Source organism: Hypanus sabinus, chromosome 22 (assembly GCF_030144855.1).
Source record: "Hypanus sabinus isolate sHypSab1 chromosome 22, sHypSab1.hap1, whole genome shotgun sequence".
Classification (NCBI taxonomy): domain Eukaryota; kingdom Metazoa; phylum Chordata; class Chondrichthyes; order Myliobatiformes; family Dasyatidae; genus Hypanus; species Hypanus sabinus.
Genome location: NC_082727.1, coordinates 13709340 through 13732139, shown reverse-complemented (window position 1 = coordinate 13732139; position 22800 = coordinate 13709340). Strand labels below are relative to the sequence as shown.

At 44.6% G+C, this 22800-nt stretch overlaps 1 protein-coding gene across 1 annotated transcript in view; it reads right to left on the bottom strand.

Moving 5' to 3' along the window:
- hpse2 (heparanase 2) overlaps window positions 1–22800 on the bottom strand; it is a 461866-nt gene that overhangs the window by 242022 nt on the left and 197044 nt on the right. Inside the window, exon 5 of the mRNA XM_059947076.1 lies at window positions 20950–21121. Coding sequence (XP_059803059.1) covers window positions 20950–21121 — 172 coding nt within the window. The remainder of the gene's footprint in view (window positions 1–20949; window positions 21122–22800) is intronic.

The following is a 22800-nucleotide window of genomic DNA, read 5'->3' as shown; positions in this document are numbered from 1 at the left end:
GACTTCTGATATCCACCACCTGCTCCCGTGCCTTCTCGTGACCCTGATCGAGAGGGCTAAGCAGGTGCTTCACCTTGCCTAAGGGTGACTTGCAGGCCAGCGGAGGGAAGGAGCGCCTCACACCTCCTTTGGCAGAGATGTATCTCCAACCCGCCCCCCCAAGATACAGTGGCAAAAACAGGCCATTTGGCCCATCATCTACAACCTACAGATTCCCTTTCAAGGACTCTTTACAACACATTCTCGGTGTTATTTTTTTATTCGCACAATTTGATTTCTTACGAATGTTGGTCGCCTGTGATTATTTATTCATTTGATTTAAAGATAGAGCACAGTATCAGGTCCTTCTGTCCAACGACCGAGCACAACTCAATTACACCCACGTGATCAATTAAGATACCAAACTGTGCGTCTTTATAAGGTGGAAGGATATTGAATCACACAGAGCCATGCGGTCATTGGGAGGACGTACAAACTTCTTACAGGCAGTGATGGAAATGAACCTGGGCTCCTAGCGCTGTAGTAGCATTATGCTAACCACTATGCTGCCTGAATAATCTTGTAGATTCTATTGTATTTTTTTATTTCTCTGTAAATGTCTGGAAAAGTGAATTTTAAGGTAGTGTAGGGTAAAATACACCCAGGGGTCACTTTATTAGGTACAGGAGTGGAGCAGAGTGTGGTTTTCTGCTGCTGCAGCCCATCCACCTCAACGTCCAATGTGCTGTGCGTTCAGAGATGCTCTTCCACGCACCGCTGTTGTAATGGGCAGTTATTTGAGTTACTGTCAGCTTGAACCAGTCAGGCCATTTGATGGCAGAATGATTGTTGGTGCCAGGCCGGTGGTTTCAGTATCTCGGAAACTGCTACTCCCCTGGGGTTTTCACGCACAGCAGTTTCCAGTGTTCACAGAGAAGAGCGTAGGAAACTAAAACAACCCCTGAGTGGCAGTTTGGTGGGTGAAGATGTCTTGCTAGTGAAAGAGGTCAGAGGTGAAAGGGCAGACTGGTTAAAGCTGACAGAAAGGCGTTGCAACAGTGGTGTGCAGGAGAGCATCTCCGAACACACAACACGTCAAACGTTGAAGTGGATGGGCTACGGCAGCAGAGAATCACAAACGTATACTCAGTGGTCACCTTATTAGGTACGAATAACAACGCATTTGACTGACTGGTTCAGCAGCAGAAGACCACACCGGGTTCCACTCCTGTACCAAATAAAGTGTATTCTAGTGAATACAGGCCCAGAGCCATCAGACACTCTTCACATGGCAAGTCTTTCAATCCGGGAATCATTTTCGTGATCCTCCTTTGAACCTTCTCCGGTTACAGCACATCCTTTCGAAGATAAGGGGCCCAAAACTGCTCACAATACTCCAAGCGAAGCCTCTCCAGTGCTTTATAGAGTCTCAAAATTACATCCTTGTTTTAATATTCTAGTCCTCTGGAAATGAATGCTAACATTGCATTTGCCTTCCTCATCACAGACTCAACCTGAAAATTAACCTTTCGGGAATCCTGCACAAGGACTCCCAAGTCCCTTTGCGCCTCAGTTTTTTGTATTTTCTCTCCATTTAGAAAACAGTCAACTTTCATTTTTTCTATCAAAGTGCATGAGTATACACTTCCCGACACTGTATTCCATCTGCCACTTCTTTGCCCATTCTCCTAATCTGTCAAGTCCTTCTGTAGCCTCTCTACTTCCTCAAAACTACCTGCCCCTCCACCTATCTTAACATCATCTGCAAACTTTGATTCGGTCATCCAAATCATTGACATATGATACAAGCCGACTGGTGGCTCAGTGGCATCAGCGCCGGCTCCCAAGTTCAATCCCAGTTGACTCCCCCCGGGACACGCTTTCCATCCGTGCTGGGTTGAGCATCGAGCTAGCCACTCGGCCTCGTAAAAAATACAAGGGTCGAGTCAGGAACGTTCATACCGTGACCCAGTTAATCTGAAAGGAGACCAATCTTGACACCACGTGCCAGACGAGAATGCTGACTGTCTGGTGCGACACGCTATGAAATGAAATCATGTAATATGAAAAGAAGCAGAGTCCTAACGCAGCCAATACTATTCCTGTACAACTCCTCTAGTCACCAGCAGCCAACCAGAAAAGGCTCTCTTTATTCCACTCTGCCTGCTGACAATCAGTCACTGCATTATTCATACCAGAATCTTTCCTGTAATACCATGGGCTTGTGGCTTGTTAAGTAGTCTCAGGTGTGACACCTTGTCGAAGACCTTCTGAAAATCCAAGTACGCAACATCAACCAATTCCCCTTTGTCTATCCTGCTCGTTACTTCCTCAAAGAATTCCAACAGATTTGTTAGGCCTGATCTTTCCTTGAGGAAACCATGTTAACTACAGCTTATCTTATCATATGCTTCCAAGTTCCCTGAGACCTCATCCTTAATAATCGACTCCAAAATCTCCCCTACCACCAGTTAGACTAACTGGCTTATAATTTCTTTTCTTTTGTCTCTCTCCCGTCTTGAAGAGTGGAGTGACATTTGCAGTTTTCCAGTCTTCTGGAACCATTCCAGAATCTAGTGAGTCTTGAAATTACCAATGCCTCCAGGATCTCTTCAGCCAATTCTTTCAGAACGCTGGTGTGTACACTACCTGATCCAGGCGATTTGTCTACCTTCAGACTTTTCAGTTTCCTAAGAAGCTTCTCTTTAGTTATCTTAATGGCTTTTAAATGTTGCTAATGTGCCAACCTCAGCCATTATTTCTGCAGCTCATTGCAAACACTCACCACCTGCTGCATGGGGAAGCTACCCCTGATAAGTGGTCCTAATCATTGGGAGTGAATCAGTGTCTCCTGCACTGTTTGCATTCAATCATTAAACAGAAGGAGATGCAGAAAGGGAGCACCATTTAATTTTGACCTTCCAAAATCGACGCACAAAAAAAATTCCACTGAAGTATGTTGTTTTAAATTAGCAGTTGAAGAGAGGGCTGATTTGAAAAGCTTGTTGAGTTAATGGTTTTCATTAGGATGAGGACCAAGGGGTTGCTTTTCCAAAAGCCCCATTGATTTATAAGTCAATTCTCTATCAGCCTGTGGCTATATTGAGCGCTCTGTGTATTAACCCTTCGAGTGCTCTGCTGAAGAAAGGCAGCAGAAGTCCGCCTCACGACTGGCACGAACCTGATGAGATTCAGCCTTCCGTGAGAAAGCCTGGCTGAGCTGGTCTCTGTCCCTAAGTCTTTTGAACACTTGCTCAGTGCTTTGCCTGGATCTGGCTGGACAAACAAGGACCGACTGAGGAGCAATTGTGTTGCAATCCGAAGGCTCTGAGCTCATTGTTCACCATGTCTGCAATTCTTTGCACTCAAGATGCAAAGCAGCTTTATACCACTTAGCCAGAGGGCAGTGAGAACTGGAATTCTCCGTCCAGGGAGGCAGCAAGGCCCTGTCGCTGAGCAGAGTCCAGACAGTGATGACAGATCTTAGGCATAAAGGGAATCCAGCGATCTACCGCTGGTAAGGTGAATGGCACTTAAGTAAAGTTTAGCCACAAGCTTCTGTTCAACAGGGCCCTGCCTTCATTGCAATGGGGGTAGAGTATGAGAATCAGGAAGTCACATTGCAACTGTACAAAACCTTGGTTAGACAGCACTTGGAGTACTGTGTGAGGTTCTAGTTCCCCATATTAGTACAACATATTAGTACTGGCATTACTAATATATACTAATATATTTATAAAGCAATGGCATGCGTTTCTGGGAAAAATGAGGAAGGTGCAGGACATATGTATTTCAAAGATGAAGAAATACTCAAATGGTAAAATAGCATAACCGTGGCTGACAAAGGAAGTCAAAGCTTTTGTAAAAGCAAAAGAAAGGGCATACAACAAAGCAAAAATTAGTGGGAAGTTAGAGGATTGGGAAGTTTCTAAAAACCTACAGAGAGCAACTAAAACTTCATTAGGAGGGAAAAGATGACATATGAAAGCAAGCTTTATAATATATATTCGCTTTATAATAATATCAAAGTGGATAGTAAAAGTCTTTTCAAGCATGTTAAAAATAATAGAGAAACAAGAGTGGATATAGGACCACTAGAAAATGAGGCAGGAGAAATAATAACGAGGGACAAGGAGCTGGCGGATGAACTAAATGAGTATTTTGCATCAGCCTTCACTGTGGAAGACACGAGTAACATGCCTGATGTTGTAGTGTGTGAGGGAAGAGAAGTGGGTACAGATACTACTTTAAGAGAGAAGATGTTCAAAAAGCTGAAAGACCTAAAGGTACATAGTCACCCATACCAGATGATCAGTACTGTAGGGTTCTGAAAGATGTAGCATTAGAGATTGTAGTGGCATTAGAAATGATCTTTTAAAAATCATTGGACTCTGGCGTGTTGCCAGAGGACTGGAAAATTGCAAATGTCACTCCACTCTTTAAGAAAGGAGGAAGGCAACAGAAAGGAAATCATAGACCAGTTAGCCTGACCTCAGTGGTTGGGAAGATGTTAGAGTCAATTGTTAAGGACGAGGTGATGGAGTACTTGGTGACACAGGACAATATAGTACAAAGTCAGCATGGTCTCCTTTGGGAAAAATCCTGCCTGATGAGCCTATTGGAATTTTTTTGAGGCGATTACACGTAGTATAGATAAAAGGGAAGCAGTAGATGTTGTATATTTGGACTTTTAGAAAACCTTTGACAAGGCGCCACACATAAGACTGCTTACCAAGTTAAGAGCCCATGGTATTACAGGAAAGTTATTAACATGGTTAGAGCATTGGCTGATTGATAGGAGGCAGCGCATAAGAATAAGAGGATCCTTTTCTGGTTGGCTGCCAGTGACAGGTGGTGATCCGCAGGTGTCAGTGTTGGAACCACTTCTTTTTGTGCTGTATATAAATGATTTAGATGATGGAATAGTTGGCTTTGTGGCCAAGTTTGCGGGCGATCTGAAGACAGGTGGAGGGGCAGGTAACATTGAGGAAACTTGTAGGCTGCAGAAGGACTTACGACAGATTAGGAGAATGGGCAAGAGAGTGGCAAATGAAATACAATGTTGGAAAATGAATGGTCATGCACTTTGGCAGTAGAAATAAATGTGCAGACTATTTTCTAAATGGGGAGAAAATTCAAAAATCTGAGATGCAAAGGGACTTGGGAGTCCTTGTGCAGAACACCCTGAAGGTTAACTTGCAGGTTGAGTCGGTGATGAGGAAGGCAAATGCCATGTTAGCATTCATTTCAAGAGGCCTAGAATACAAGAATAAGGATGTGATGCTGAGGCTTTATAAGGCACTGGTGAGGCCTCACCTTGTGTGTTGTGAACAGCTTTGGGCCCCTCATCTTAGAAAAGATGTGCTGGCATTGGAGAGGGTCCAAAGGAGGTTCACAAGAATGATTCCAGGAATGAAAGGGTTATCATACGAGGAACGTTTGATGGCTCTGGGTCTGCACTCACTGAAATTCAGAAGGATGATGGGGGATCTCATTGAAACCTTTCGAATGTTGAAAGGCCTAGACAGAGTAGATGTGGAAAGAATGTTTCCCATGGTGGGAGAGTCTGGGACAAGAGGGATAGGACAATAGCCTCAGGATAGAGGGGCGCCCTTTCAAAACAGAGATGTTTTCTTTAGCCTAAAGGAGTGAATCTGTGAAACCTGTTGCCACATGCAGCTGTGGAGACCAGGACACTGGGTGTATTAAAGGCAGAGATCAATAGGTTCTTGATTGGACTTGGCATCAAAGGTTACAGGGAGAAGGCTGGGAACTGGGGTTGAAAAGGAAAGAAAAAAAAAGAAATCCGCCATGTTTGAATGGTGGAGCACACTCGATGGGCCAGGTGGCCTAAATCTGCTCCTTATGGTCTTATGGTAACTATTGTCTCATATACCAAGATACAATGAAAAGTTTGTATTCCATATTGTTCATTCAGGTCAAATTATTACACAGTGCATTGAGCAGAATAAAAAGTAAAAGATACCAGAAATCTGCAGTGCTGGTAAGCAATAAAGTGGAAAATTGTAATGAGGTCAGTTCTGGGGTCAAGAGTTAACCTTGTTGTACAAGAAGTTCGTTCAACAGTCTAATAACAGCAGGGTAGAAACCATCCTTGAGCCTGATGGTACATGTTTTCAGGCTTTTGTATCTGTCCCCCAGTTGGAGAGGGGAGAAGAGAGAATGTGTAGGAGATTATGATTATGTTTGCTGCTTTAAGGAGTCAAAACAGAGCCCATAGATGGGAGGATGGTTCCTGTGATAAGACCACAACATTGCACTTTCTAATGGTTGTGTTCAGAGTTGTCATATTTCCAGACAAAGACTTTGGAGTGGCTTTTTCCGGGATGCTCTTTGGATTAGAAGTTACTAGCTATGCGGAGAACTTGAGCAAACTTGGATTGTTCTATTTGAAGCATTGGGAGCTGAGGGGAGAATTGATAGAAAAGCTCAAAGTTCAGAAACATCTGAACAACTTGTTCAAAGTTTAAAGTTCTAAGTACATTTATTATCAAAGTTCATATATGTTCAAGATTCATTTTCATGTTGGCATACACAGCAAATCTATAGAATAGTAGCTATAACAGGATCAATGAAAGATCAGCCCCCAGTGTGCAGAAGACAACAAACTGTGCAAATATAAATATAAATAAGTAGCAATAAATAATAAGAGGTGAGATGAAGAATCTTTGAAAGTGATATCATTGGTTGTGGGAACATTTCAATGACAGGGCAAGTGAAATTGAGTGTATTTATCCCTTCTGGTTCAAAGCCTGATAGCTGAGGGGTAATAACGGTTCTTGAACCTGGTGGTGTGAGTCCTGAGGCTCCTGTACCTTCTACCTGATGGCAGCAGCGAGAAAAGAGCACGGCCTGGTTGGTGGTGATCTCTGATACTGGATGTTGCTTTCCTATGACAATGTTTCATGTAGATGTGTTCAATGGTTGGGAGGGTTTTATCTGTGATGTATTTGTCTGAATCCACTACTTTTTGTGGATTTTCCATTCAAGGCATTGGTGTTTCCATTCCAGGCCAGTCAATATACTCTCCACTACGCACCCATGAAAGGTTGTCAAAGTTTTAGATGGCATGTCGAACCTCTGCAAACTCCTGAAGAAATCGAGGCGCTGCCATGCTTTCTTTACAGTTGCATAGAAATGCATACAGTTATGAGTGACAGCTGGAATTTTTTTCCCAAGGTAGAAAAGTCCAGTACTAGAGAGCATAACTTTAACATGAGAGAGGGTAAGTTCAAAGGAGATGTTTTACACAGAATGTTGCAGGTCCTTGGGATGTACTGCTAGGGGTGGTTGTGGAAGCAGGTAGAATGGTGGCATTCAGGAGGCTTTTAGAGGAGGCTTTTAGAAGATATTTGAATGTGCAGGAAATTGAAGGATATCAATCATGTGGAGGCCAAAGTGTTACATTTACCATCATCTTTAGGACAGACATTGTGGGCTGTAGGGCCTCTTCCTGTGCTGTACTATCTCAATGATCTATGTTCTTAAATGGCTGAGCAAGCCAATGGGGCCAATGGCAAACTTCCTCACACTTTGATGTTGCAAATCTGGAGGAGTTTGTTGAGGATGTGGGGAGAATTCTAAAAATTGAGATAAGTGCAAAATTAGTTAAATGGGTGTTTCAGGGTCAACATGCACTCAGTGGGCTGAATGGCCTGTTTCCTTGGCTTTTGTAAGTTGAGGTTCACTTGTTCCATCAAGAGAGCACAGGAGTGGAGTATGGCAGCATCAGGGGTGTAATTGTCACTGCAAAAGGTGACTGACTGGCAGATCTGCAACCAGGAAACTAATCACTCTCTTCATATCTTGGTCACGGACTGTCCCAATTAGTCCCTTCTCTCCGTTTTAATGTTGAACCTGTTTAGTGATCACTCCTAGAAAATCCAGGAGGTCCTAAGGCAGGGAGTGACAGTGAGACATTGAGAGGAGAGGCTGAGCTGTGGCCCTGGCGTCCATCTGGCAACTTGTGGAAGATGAGGCACCTTATGCACGCGATCACAAGCGACTGCAGCGGGTCATAGACCGGCCAGCTCCTTCACGAGCACAACCCTCCCCACCACTCAGGTGGTACCGGTATCTCAAAAAGGTGACCTCTATCACTAAGGACCCTCACCATCTCTTCTTATTGCTACCACCAGGGAGGAGGTACAGGAGCCTGAAGACCCACACTCAATGAATCAGGAACAGCTTCTTCCCCTCTGCCACCAGGGAGGAGGTACAGGAGCCTGAAGACACACACTCAGCGATTCAGGAACAGCTTCTTCCCCTCTGCCACCAGGGAGGAGGTACAGGAGCCTGAAGACCCACACTCAATGATTCAGGAACAGCTTCTTCCCCTCTGCCACCAGGGAGGAGGTACAGGAGCCTGAAGACCCACACTCAATGAATCAGGAACAGCTTCTTCCCCTCTGCCATCAGGGAGGAGGTACAGGAGCCTGAAGACCCACACTCAATGAATCAGGAACAGCTTCTTCCCCTCTGCCATCGATTTCTGAACAGTCCATGAACCCATGAACACTACCTCTCATTATCCGTCTTTTGCACCGTTTATTTATTTTGTGATTTTTATGTCTTGCTGCTACAAAACAACAAATTTCATTACTTAAGTCAGGAATAAGAAACCTGATTCTGATTCTGACTGGACATTCTGCAGTCTTCTATACAGAACACTCACTCAGCCCTGACCTTGAAATGGTCCTGACCACTCTAGGTTTGGGACTTGATCTGGCCCGACGTCTGCGACTTTGGGACAGGGATGAATCCCAGGCTGGCGAGCTCTGGCTTCAGAGGCCTGCGAAAATCCAGATGGTCAAAGTCCCTGTGTCAGCAGGTCTGGAAGTCTGGGCTAGAGTCTCGGTTGGAGACCGAGAGGAGGCCTAACCTGGGGCTGGAGGCCTGTCTGTGTGTGAGTGGGTGGTTGGGTGGGATGGAGGAAAGACACTGGCCTTGCTGTGCTGTTTTTTTTGTTTTGTTGCCATTATTGCTTTGTTGTTACTGCTTGTGTTGTTCTGCAGGCACCAGAAATGTGTGGTGGCATTTGCGAGCACATCCTGTGTTGGCTGTCAACACGAACAACACCTTTCATTGTATGTTTCAATGTACTCGTGAATGCAGCCTAACCAACATGTTATACAGTCACAGTGTGATTGCAGGGAGGAAGGCAGAGGGGACCGTTAGAACCACTGGGGTCAGAACATAGTGGGGGAGTGTGTGGGTGAGGGGGGCTAGGGTGAGTGCAGGAGGACATGGGTAGACAATGAGACTCCTCTGCTCTGAGCTAGTGTTCATCAAAGTCCCTCCATCACGGGAAGAAGCTGAGAGGATTTAGGTATCTGACAGCCAGCTATGGTTTGTTTGTTTGCCATGTCACATGACATGGGCCATCATGGTCTATCCATAACCATGATTGTTCTTGGCAAAGTTTTCTCCAGAAGTGATTTGCCATTGCCTTCTTCTGGGCAGTGTCTTTACAAGACGGGTGACCCCAGCCATTATCAATACTCTTCAGAGATTGTCTGCCTGGCGTTGGTCGTTGCACAGCCCGGACTTGTGATATGCACCACCTGCTTCCATGGCTTCACATGACCCTGACTGGGGGACTAAGCAGGAGGGAAGGAGCACCTTATACCTCCTTTGGTAGAGATGTGATTCCACCCCACCACCCTCAGATGATGTACCAAGAATAAAAACTCAGAACAAAGTAATCTGTAGTCAGAAGGATGATTATGAGGCTTGAAGACTTAAGTTATAGGGAAAGGTTAGGATGTTAATCCCTACAGCACAGGAAAATGAGGGAAGATCTTATAGTGGTAGAGAAAATTATGAGGAGCAAATGCAAGCAGGCTTTATCTCCCTCAGTTTAGGAATAGAGGTTAGAGTGAAAGGTGAGATGTTTCAGGGGAATCTGAGTGGGAAATTCTTTACTCAGATGGCGCTGAGAGTGTGGAATGAGCTGCCAATGGAAGAGGTAGATGCATGTGTAATTGTAACATTTAAGAGAAGCTTAGATGAGAGAGGTGTGGAGGGCTGGTGGTATAGATGCAGGTAGATGGGACTAGGCAGAAGACAAGGATTTGATAGACCAAAGGTGTAGTGCTCTATGACTCCTGAATCAAACACTCGATCTCTCTGATGGACTATGTGCCCGTACTATTGGCACAGGACTGCAGCTAGTACAGCTGATTCCTCAGAGCTCCACCCTAACCTCAGGTGCTGTCTACATGGAGTTTGCACGTTCTTCCTGTGACTGTCTGAGTCTTCTCCTGCACTCCAGTTTCCTTCCACCTTAACTAGCCACTGTAAACTGTCCCGAGTGCAGTGTGATCTGGGAGGAATTAATGGAAATGTGGGGAGAATAATACCGAATTAGTGTAGAATTGGTACAAGTGGTTTGTTAATGGCTGGCATTGGCTCAATGGGCCGAATGGACTGTTTCATGCTGCATGATTACTTTATGTCACAGCTTTGCAGAAACAGATCCTAAGCTTTCCAAAGTGCAATTTAAATATTCACACTGAAGGTGACCATCTCTCGCAAACACCCCGTACACAAGCTTTGCCACACATCTGTTTTCAGCGAGAGCACTGTCAATATTCACTCTTTGGTGGGTGGTTATAAAGAGGAATTTCATGGTCGTAAATGGAAAATCCCTTAGCGCACATGGCCTTTCAAAGGTGATATTTACCAGTTACTGGTAATTGTCAAACATTTCCTGTTGTGCAGCAGATTTGAAAGAGGCTGTACTTTTTTGAAGTCTGAAACATTGCACTGTTAAGGGGCCATTTCCCTCAGAGCTGGTATTGCAGGGAGGGGGCAGGGTCCAAACGCTGGGACAGACAATCTACCAGTTATTGATGCACCACAAAAATTGTCCCATCCAGCCTCTCCATGGCTTGGTATGACAGCAGCTCGGACCGAGAATACAAGGAATTGCAGAGGGTGTGGATACAGCTCAGCGAGTCACAGAAAACAGCCTACCTACCCTCCATGAACTCTGCCTGCACTTCTCGCAGGTAACATAATCAAAAACTCCTCCCACCCTGACAGTGTCTCTTCTTCCCACTCCCCATCCAAACACACCGGAATATACAAAAGCCTGGAAACACGTACCACCAGGCTCAAGGACAGCTTCAATCCTGCTAATACGATAAGAGGGTTGTTGTGCAATCACTCGAGTTGAGTATGATGTTCTCCTCAGGTTGTGTCCTCAGGTGGCTGTAGTGGCCAGCCGGGATCCTCATATTCTGGTGCAGTGTGGGCAAGAGTAAGGGTGCCTGGGTTCGTGGTTGAGTCTTGGTTGTTCAGGTATCCTTTGTGACTGTGGCTTCTTTCCTGTGGCACGATGGTGCTTGTTCTCATGTAGAGCTGATCCCTCTTGAACAGATTTCCACCAGGTGTATGTATCTATTGCCTGCAAGGTCTTCCCAGTTTCTAGATGTAATGTTGAATTACTTCAGGGTGACCTTGATGTTATCTGGGAAGCACTTCCTTTAACCACCAGGGACTCACTGACCTTCCTTCAACTGGGAGTAAGGATCCATTTGGGGAGATGTGAATTAGGCATCCAGATGACCTATGACCTATGCATCAGGATGGTTGGCTTTATCGTAGTGAAGATGCCATTCAGGCTGGCCTCCAGTACGCTGGTGTTAGTGCATCTGTCTTTCCAGCTGATCCTCAAAACCTTTTACCAGGATCATTGGTGGTATTGCTCCAGAGTGTTCAGATGCTGTTGTACGAGGTCCATGATTCAGCTCAGATCCATGATAAGATGTACTCTTGACTTCAACTCATCATGGCCTTGAACCTTATTGTCTGCCTGCACTGCACTTTTCCTGTAACCATAAATTGTATTCTGCATTCCGTATTTGTATTTCCCTCGTCTTACCTCAATGCACCATTGTAATGAAATGTTCTGTATGGATGGCATTGATACATATGACAATAATAAACCAGTTTGCCAACTGTCCTGATGAAGGGTCTCAGCCTGAAAAGCAGACCATTTATTCCCATCCCTAGATACTGCCTGACCTGCTGAGTTCCTCCAGCATTTAAAAACGCAAACACGAGGAAATCTGCAGATGCTGGAAATTCAAGCAACACACAAAAATGCTGGCAAGGAGTAATTGTGAGAGGGGCAGAGAGAGAAAAAAAAGAGAGAAAGAAAGGGGGGGAATAAATAAATAAATAAACAAACAAACAAACAATAAATAAGATGGGGAGGAGGGTCAATAACAGAAGTTAGTGAAATCAATGTTCATGCCATCAGGTTGGAGGCTACCCAGCCGGAATATAAGGTGTTGATCACTCCTTGCCTGTTCTCCATCTCCTTCTGGTGCTCCCCTCCCCCCTTTCTTTCTCCCTGGGCATCCCATCCCATGATCCTTTCCTTTCTCCAGCTCTGTATCCCTTTTTCCAATCATCTTTCCAGCTCTTAGCTTCATCCCACCCCCTCCTGGCTTCTCCTATCATTTTGGATCTCCCTCCTCCCCCTCCCACTTTCAAATCTCTTACTATCTTTACTTTCAGTCAGTCCTGACGAAGGGTCTCGGCCCGAAACGTCGACAGCGCTTCTCCCTATAGATGCTGCCTGGCCTGCTGTGTTCCACCAGCGGGGGTGTGTGAGTGCGTGTGCGTGTGTGTGCGTGCGTGTGCGCACGTGTGTGTGTGTGTGTGTGTGTGTGTGTGTGTGTGTGTTTTTCAATATTTCCTGCATCTGCAGAATCTTTTATGTTTACCTTTTTAACTTTGCCATTTTACCAATACTGCCACATTGCAGAATAGATCGGGGCCTTTGGAGATGGTGGAGCTGGATGAGACCAACCCACAAGCTTCTGGAGGGACTCAGCGGGTCAGGCAGTTTTAATCGAGAGGAATAATAAACAGGCATAGTTTCAGTCCCAGACCCTTCATCGGGACTGGAAGGGAGGGGGGCAGAAGCAGAATAAGAAGGTTGGGAGAGCTGGCAGGTGATAGCTAAGACCGGGTGAGAGGGGAAGGTAGGTGGATGGTGAGGAGAGACGAAGAAAGAACATCTAACATATAGAGAGGCTTTGAGGAAAGAACAGCAGAATAAAGGGTGTAAAGGTAGTAAGGTAGAAGGGCTAAAGAGTGTGTACTTCAATGCAAGAAGCATCAGGAACAAAGGTGGTGAACTGAGAGCTTGGATACATACATGGAATTATGATGTAGTGGCCATTACGGAGACTTGGCTGGCACCAGGGCAGGAATGGATTCTCAATATTCCTGGATTTCAGTGCTTTAAAAGTGATAGAGAGAGGGTGAGATGGGAGGAGGGGTGGCATTACTGGTCAGGGATACTATTACAGCTGCAGAAAGGATGGATAATGTAGCAGGATCCTCTTTTGAGTCAGTATGGGTGGAAGTCAGGAACAGGAAGGGAGCAGTTACTCTGCTGGGGGTATTCTATAGGCCCCCTGGTAGCAGCAGAGATACTGTGGAGCAGATTGGGAGGCAGATTTTGGAAAGGTGCAAAAATAACAGGGTTGTTATCATGGGTGACTTTAATTTCCCTAATATTGATTGGCACTTAATTAGTTCCAAGGATTTAGATGGGGCAGAGTTTGTTAAGTGCATCCAGGATGGATTCCTGTCACAGTATGTTGACAGGCCGACTAGGGGGAATGCCATACTAGATCTAGTATTAGGTAACGAACCGGGTCAGGTCACAGATCTGTCAGTGGGTGAGCATCTGGGGGACAGTGATCACCGCTCCCTGACCTTTAGCATTATCATGGAAAAGGATAGAATCAGAGAGGACAGGAAAATTTTTAATTGGGGAAGGGCAAATTATGAGGCTATAAGGCTAGAACTTATGGGTGTGAATTGGGATGATGTTTTTGCAGGGAAATGTACTATGGACATGTGGTCGATGTTTAGTGATATCTTGCAGGATGTTAGGGATAAATTTGTCCCGGTGAGGAAGATAAAGAATGGTAGGGTGAAGGAACCATGGGTGACAAGTGAAGTGGAAAATCTAGTCAGGCGGAAGAAGGCAGCATACATGAGGTTTAGGAAGCAAGGATCAGATGAGTCTATTGAGGAATATAAGGTAGCAAGAAAGGAGCTTAAGAAGGGGCTGAGAAGAACAAGAAGGGGCCATGAGAAGGCCTTGGCAAATAGGGTAAAGGAAAACCCCAAGGCATTCTTCAATTATGTGAAGAACAAAAAGATGACAGGAGTGAAGGTAGGACCGATCAGAGATAAAGGTGGGAAGATGTGCCTGGAGGCTGTGGAAGTGAGCGTGGTCCTCAATGAATACTTCTCTTCGGTATTCACCAGTGAGAGGGAACTTGATGACGGTGAGGACAATATGAGTGAGATTGATGTTCTGGAACATGTTTATATTAATGGAGAGGAGGTGTTGGAGTTGTTAAAATACATTAGGACGGATAAGTCCCCGGGGCGTGATGGAATATTCCCCAGGCTGCTCCACGAGGCGATGGAAGAGATTGCTGAGCCTCTGGCTAGGATCTTTATGTCCTCGTTGTCCACAGGAATGGTACCGGAGGATTGGAGGGAGGCAAATGTTGCCCCTTTGTTCAAAAAAGGTAGTAGGGATAGTCCAGGTAATTATAGACCAGTGAGCCTTACGTCTGTGGTGGGAAAGCTGTTGGAAAAGATTCTTAGAGATAGGATCTGTGGGCATTTAGAGAATCATGGTCTGATCAGGGACAGTCAGCATGGCTTTGTGAAGGGCAGATCATGCCTAACAAGCCTGATAGAGTTCTTTGAGGTATATAGATGAGGATAGTGCAGTGGATGTGATCCTACATGGATTTTAGTAAGGCATTTGACAAGGTTCTACACGGTAGGCTTATTCAGAAAGTCAGAAGGCATGGGATCCAGGGAAGTGTGGCCAGGTTGATTCAGAATTGGCTTGCCTGCAGAAGGCAGAGAGTTGTGGTGGAGGGAGCACATTCACATTGGAGGGTTGTGACTAGTGGTGTCCCACAAGGATCTGATCTGGGACCTCTACTTTTCGTGATTTTTATTAACGACCTGGATGTGGGGGTAGAAGGGTGGGTTGGCAAGTTTGCAGATGACACAAAGGTTGGTGGTGTTGTAGATAGTGTTGAGGATTGTCGAAGATTGCAGAGAGACATTGATAAGATGCAGAAGTTTGCTGAGCAGTGGCAGATGGAGTTCAACCCGGAGAAGTGTGAGGTGGTACACTTTGGAAGGACAAACTCCAAGGCAGAGTACAAAATAAATGGCAGGATACTTGGTTGTGTGGAGGAGCAGAGGGATCTGGGGGTAAATGTCCAAAGATCCCTGAAAGTTGCCTCACAGGTAGATAGGGTAGTTAAGAAAGCTTATGGGGTGTTAGCTTTCATAAGTTGAGGGATAGAGTTTAAGAGTCGTGGGGTAATGATGCAGCTCTATAAAACTCTAGTTAGGCCACACTTGGAGTACTGCATCCAGTTCTGGTCGCCTCACTATAGGAAGGATGTGGAAGCACTGGAAAGGGTACAAAGGAGATTTACCAGGATGCTGCCTGGCTTAGAGAGTATGGATTATGATCAGAGATTAAGGGAGCTAGGGCTTTACTCTTTGGAGAGAAGGAGGATGAGAGGAGACATGATTGAGGTGTACAAGATATTAAGAGGAATAGACAGAGTGGGCAGCCAGCGACTCTTCCCCAGGGCACCACTGCTCAGTACAAGAGGACAAGGCTTTAAGGTAAGGGGATGGAAGTTCAAGGGGGATATTAGAGGAAGGTTTTTCACTCAGAGAGTGGTTGGTGCGTGGAATGCACTGCCTGAGTCAGTGGTGTAGGCAGACACACTAGTGAAGTTTAAGAGACTACTAGACAAGTATATGAAGGAATTTAAGGTGGGGGGTTATATGTGAGGCAGGGTTTGAGGGTCAGCACAACATTGTGGGCCAAAGGGCCTGTAATGTGCTGTACTATTTTATGTCCTAAAGAAGATGGGAGGGGATAGGTGGAAGAGGTAAAGGGCTGAAGAAGAAGGCATCTGATAGGAGACAAGGCTGGACCATGGAAGGAGGAGGGGATCCAGAGATGTTTTCAGCCTGAATGTAAATTGTCTTTCCCTAACACTAAACACAAGAGATGCTGGAAATCCCAAGCATCACACACAAAATGCAAGAGGAACTCAGCAGGTCAGGCAGCGTCTATGGTAGGAAATAAGCAGTTAATGTTACAGGCCAAGACTCTTCATTGGGACAGGAAAGAAAGTTGAAGTGAATATTTGTATAAAACACTTGTGACTTGTAACTTGCTATAAACTAAAGGCTCCCACTGACCCTGGTCTGAGCTCACAGACTGATTCCCAGCAGAGTTAGCAAGTCTGGCTCAATGCTCGGAAGACCAAAATTGTTTAAAGGTGACTCAGACGAGCAGGGAAGAGTCACGTGATGACCAGACGCCGTGCAAGAGGCACAGCTATACACAGAGTACCCTAGTGGCTAAGTTACCGGAATAGCAAATGAAGAACTGACCTTGGAGGTAAGAGTTCAAATCCCACCAGGGCAGCTCAGAAATTTGGTCGTAGAGTCATGCATAGCGATGTAATCACAAAGAAGGCACATTATCAGCTATACTTCATTAGGAGTTTTAGGAGATTTGTATATCATCAAAGACTCTAGAAAATTTTTACAGAGCATTCTAACAGGGGCGGTACGGTATCATAGCAGTTAGCGCAACACTTTACAACACCGATGATCATCCATCGTGGTTCAACTCCCACTGTGTCTGTAGAGTTTGTACATTCTCCCTGAGACTGTGTGGGTTTCCTCCGAGTGCTCCGGTTTCCTCCCACATTTCAAAGTGAGTTGTGGGTGTGCCACACTGGTGCACGAAACATGGTGACAGATGTGGGCTGCTTCAAGCACAATCTTTGGACTGTGTTGGTCATTGATGCAGAACGACGCATTCCGCTGCATGCTTTGATGCGACAAACAAAGCCAGCCTTTAACCTTTTGAAGTGAAGCTTGATCTAACTTGTTGCATCACCGCCTGATACAACCGGTCAGATTAGGATCAAGAGGCTCCAATGCACAGGATTGAAAGAGACCCCATCATGGCTCAGCCCTCCCCACCATCGAGAACATCCTCAAAAGGCAGTGCGTCACAAAGCTGGAACCCAGCATCTGGGTCTCTCAGCCTCCGGGGTATGCCCTCTTCTCATGATCTCATTACTAACATCAAGAGCCTTGAGAAATCTAAATTCAACATTTTAGGAACATCTTCTTCCCCTTCACCAACAGATTTCTGAAGCACTATCTCACTTCTCCTCTTCTGCACCATTTACTTATCTTATTTTTGGTGATTAATAGTAATATTTTCATGCACTGCTGCAGCAAAAAAACAAATATCACAACACTTGTCAGTGATAATAAATTTGATTCTGATTCTATTAAAACACTGAAACAGGCCCTTCTGCCCATTGTCCTACTGACACAAACCACTCACTTACCCCAGTCCTGCACTAATCCCTATTTATTCTCCGTACATTCCCATCCACACTCCCCAGTTTCTACCACTCACCTACATACTAGAGGAAATTTACCATTTAACCATTCACCCTGTGCATCTTTGGGGGGAAATTGGAGAACCTAAAAATAACTACTTTGGTCACAGGGGGAGCATGCAAACTCCACGCAGACAGTGCCCAAGGGATGCAGATCTCTGGTGCTGTGAGGCAGCATTTCTACTGACTGAAAGACGCACTGAACTTTGATTCAAGTAATTAAATAAAAGTTTGGCAACCATGGAACAGTCCTAACATTTGTAACCCTCTCACCAGAGCTCGTAGGCAAACTTGGCTCAATAGACAACTCTGCCAAGGGTTGCTATGATTTGGGGTTCAACCAAACAGGAAAATTGGGGTGTTCTGTTTAATGGAACCTCGATTGAGCAAATGCTGTGTAAATATTGCCCATACACAGTTATCAGTTGGCAAGAAATAACAGATTGTTAATAACATATAAAATTATAAAGAATTTCAGCTTTATCAAACAGTTATCAAAAGAAAGAAAAGAAAAATAATAAAAGGATCCATTACAGTTAAATCTGTTTAAATGTGCACATGAACGTTGGAGCTCGTCTCTTCCAAAAGTTAGGTATAACTGCAACTCACAGCACTGAATTTTCATCACCAATCACCGGTCGAGCTTCCCATTCCTTCATATTGCAAAGCATTCATTGCAATTGTGTCTTCCTGTCGGATCTAATCCCACAGACATTTCTCTTGATCTTCTCTTTACCACATATCCCACCAAAAAAGAAACACGAACCTTCACTGTCCTTCAGAAAACTCTTCCCCACAGCTCTCTAGAACCTTCTCTCACATCCTACAATCCTGATTGGCTGACTCACATTCCTAAGTTGGCCAACATGAGTCGTTATCTTAGTTGAAGCCAAAACACACTTTCCAGCATGGCACAATGTTTTTACAGAAAGCTGCTAATATAAACAGCATAGCAGTAATAATCTTAATCAGGGCATTACACATTGGTTTACCACAGAGAGGGAAATCAGCCAATCTATAACTTCTGTTGGATTTGAAGGACATTTCATGTGTGGAACTTGCCCCTCTGTCTCTTTCTCTAACCCTTCTCCTCTCATCTTGAACTTAATGTTTACCTAGACTGCTCTTCCTCTGCTGCTGTTACACTTTATTCTGCATTGTTGCACCTTGTTCTATCTTAATGCACCGTGTAATTACATGATCTGAATGAAAAGTGTGCAAGAGAAGCTTGTCACTGTTCCTGGAATACACTGATGATGGCAGAGGTTGATACATTAGGGACATTTAGGGAACTCATAGATAGCTACATGAGGGTAATGGGCTGAATCTGAGTGAAGGAGTAAGTTAAAAATTCAGCATAACATTGTGGGCCAAAGGGTTGGGACTGTGCTGTTCTGTTCTATGTTCTATGAATACAAAAACATCTGCTTCACAGCTATTGAGTACTATTTCACATAATGCAATGTTTATGTAGGACTTTGATTTGGGGAACAAGCCATTTTGCTTGTCCAGAGCTAGAGTTATTGTTACTGGAAAGTTAGCTAAAAGAGATCACCAAGTTATGCAACTTGGAAACACTCCCTTCAGCCAAGCTCATCTCAGCTCAAGACATCTATCCAAACAAGTCTTATTTGTCAGGGTTTGACCCCTATCCTTCTAAACTTGTCTTACCCATGTACCTATCCAAATGGTTTTTAAACTTTGTAATTGTACCCACCTTTACTAGTTCCTCTGGCAGTTCGTTCCACATACCTACCACCTTCAGGATGGAAAAAGTTGCCTCCCCAGGTCCCTTTCAAATCTTACCCCCTCACCCTAAACCTAGCTCCTCTAGTTGTGTATATTGCCCCACCCTGGGGAAAAGACTGACCATTCATAAACAGAAGAGATTCTGTGGATGCTGGAAATCCTATGCAACATATACAACATAAGACAGGAAAGGAAGAGGGAAGAAAATTCCCTCTTTCCCCTTCCTTTTCAATCCTAATGAAAGGTCTCGGCCTAAAACGTTGACTGTGTGTAGATCTCTGTAGATGCTGCCTGACCTGCTGAGTTTCTTCAGCATCTTATATGTGACCATTCACCCTATCTGTGCCCCTCAGCTTCCTATGCTCCGGGTAAAATTGTACCAGATTATCTAGTCTCTAGCCATAACTCACACTTCAGTCCCAGAACATAGTTCTGGATCTTCTCTGCACCTTTTCCAGCTTACTGACATCCTTGTGCTGGACGGCCAGCAAATATTATGCAGCAGTTGGTGGGCAGTTAGCCCTCTGCAGTTTGGTGTAAGCTTGGAAGTGGTGGAGTTAACTGTCTCCATCCAGTCACGGTCGTAAAATCACAGAGCACTACAACACAGAAAGAGGCCCTTTGACCCATCTAGTCCGTGCTGAACTGATATTTTGCCAAGTCCCTTCGATCCGCATAGCATTCCAGACGCCTCCCATCTATGTATTCATTCAAACCTCTTAAATATCACAATGAAACCCGCATCCTCTACTTCTGCCGGCAGCTCATTCTACAATTGCACAACCTCTGAACGAAGATCCCCCTTGACCCCATAAGTATTTCACCTTTCACTCTTAACATGTGACTTTGAGTCCTAATCGCACCCAACCCAAAGGGAAGAAGCCTGCTTGCATTTACCTTGTCTATACCCTTCATAATTTTGTATATCTTATTAAATCTCCCCTCATTCTCCTACACTCCAGGGAATAACGTCCTAACATATTTAACCTTTCCCTATAACTCAGGTCCTCAACTCCCAACAACATCCTTATCAATGTTCAATGTTATTAATATCTTTACCGTAGGTGGGTGACCAGAACTTCACACAATACTCTAAATTTGGCTTCACCAACTTTTTATACACTTCAACAAGACATCCCAACTCCTGAACGCAGTACCTTGATTTGTGATAACCAATGTGCCCAAGTTCTCTTTATCTACCTGGGACTCCACTTTCAAGAAATTATGGATCTGGTTTCAAAGATCCCTTTGTTCCTGCCATACTTCTCAGTGCCCTACCACTCACTGTGGAAGACCTACCCTGGCTGGTCCTCCCACAATGCAACATCTCACACTTGTCTTCATTAAATTCCGCCTGCCATCTTCAGCCCATTTTTCCATCTCGTCCAGATCCCACTGCAAGTTAACAGCCTTTCTGACTCTCCACTACTCCTCCAATCTTGATGTCATCTGCAAATTTTCTGATCCAATTTACCAAATTATCATCCAAATCATGAATATGGATAACAAATAACAACAGACTTAGCACCGATCACATCACCAGTTACAAGCCTCTAGTCAGAGAGCCAACTGTCTACTACCACTCTCTGGCTTCTCCGAAATTTGCTGATCCAGTTGACCGCATTGTCATCCAAGTCATTATTATAGATGAGGAGGATCTCAGACCAGGTAGCTGGGAACTCACCCATCCAGTAGACCTGCAGCGTTCCTCCGGGGTCGGCCTATGTTTGGCCCGTACAGGCTGGCTTTTGTGTAGAAGCGGACAGACTGAAGCAGGCTCTTGAGATGAAGGTAGTCCTTCCCTAGCCGGCTCCCGTTGATAGTCCTCCCAACCATTGATCGGTAGCTGTTGGGCTCTGTAGGAGTGTCAGCAAGGATAACACATTAGAAAAGCAGCAGATGTTCACAGCAATTACGTCAAACGGCCATGAAACAACTGCTTGCCATTATTATTTACACCATGAGATTGTTCTTGTACAGTGTGACTGCTGGAACAAATGCATCAGGGATATTCTGGTATAAGGTGCACCCATGGGTGGGGAGTGGCAAACTGCAACTTATAGTTGCTCGTAAGCTCATAAATCCAAAATGCATATACCCAAACATTCAAAGTAATGATGGTCATCATTGCATTGAGTTTAGGGGATGTGTATTCGAGCAGTGCACTATGGTCGGCATTGTAACACAGAGGGAAACACAACACTTTACAGGGTTAGCAATCGGAGCTTGGATTTCAATTTCTACCGCAGTCTGTAAGGAGCTTGTATGCTTTCCCCATGACCACGTGGGTTTCCTCCCACATTCTGGAGACGTACGGGTTGGGGGTGGTAAGTTGTGACGCAGAAAGCTTGGCAAAACTTGTGGGCTGCCTCCAGCACATCCTCAGACAGCGCGAGTCATTGACAAAAACAACACATTTTACTGTATTCTCCGATGTACATATGACAGGCAAAGCGAACCTTTCTTTCTTTTCTATTTGTAAATAAAAGAAGTTTGGATTTATAACTAAAATCCTTGACTTACAAATATTCTATTTACAATTCTTTGTAAAATTGTGGGCAGTACCTTTAATTCAGAAATCTAATTCTTTCTGCAAGCCTTGGGTAACAGGAAACATTGCAACATTCGGTATTCACTAAGGAGAAGGATATTGAATTGTCTAAGGTGTGGGAAACAAGTAAGGAAGTTATGGAACCTATGACAATTAAAGAGGTGGAGGTACTGGCGCTTTTAAGAAATTTAAAAGTGGATAAATCTCCGGGTCCTGACAGGATATTCCCCAGGACCTTGAGGGAAGTTTGTGTAGAGATAGCAGGAGCTCTGACGGAGATCTTTCAGATGTCACTAGAAACGGGGATTGTGCCGGAGGATTGGCGTATTGCTCATGTGGTTCCATTGTTTAAAAAGGGTTCTAGAAATAAGCCTAGCAATTATAGACCTGTCAGTTTGACATCAGTGGTGGGTAAATTAATGGAAGGTATTCTTAGAGATAGTATTTATAATTATCTGGATAGACAGGATTGAATTAGGAGTAGCCAGCATGGATTTGTGCGTGGAAGGTCATGTTTGACAAATCTTATTGAATTTTTTGAAGAAGTTACGAGGAACGTTGACGAGGGTAAGGCAGTGGATGTAGTCTATATGGACTTCAGCAAAGCCTTTGACAAAGTTCCACATGGAAGGTTAGTTAAGAAGGTTCAGTCGTTAGGTATTAATGCTGGAGTAATAAAATGGATTCAACAGTGGCTAGATGGGAGATGCCAGAGAGTAGTGGTGGATAATTGTTTATCGGGATGGAGGCCGGTGACTAGCGGGGTGCCTCAGGGATCTGTTTTGGGCCCAATGTTTTTTGTAATATACATAAATGATCTGGTTGATGGGGTGGTAAATTGGATTAGTAAGTATGCCGATGATACTAAGGTAGGAGGTGTGGATAATGAGGTGGGTTTTCAAAGCTTGCAGGGAGATTTATACCAGTTAGAAGAATGGGCTGAACGTTGGCAGATGGAGTTTAATGCTGAGAAGTGTGAGGTTC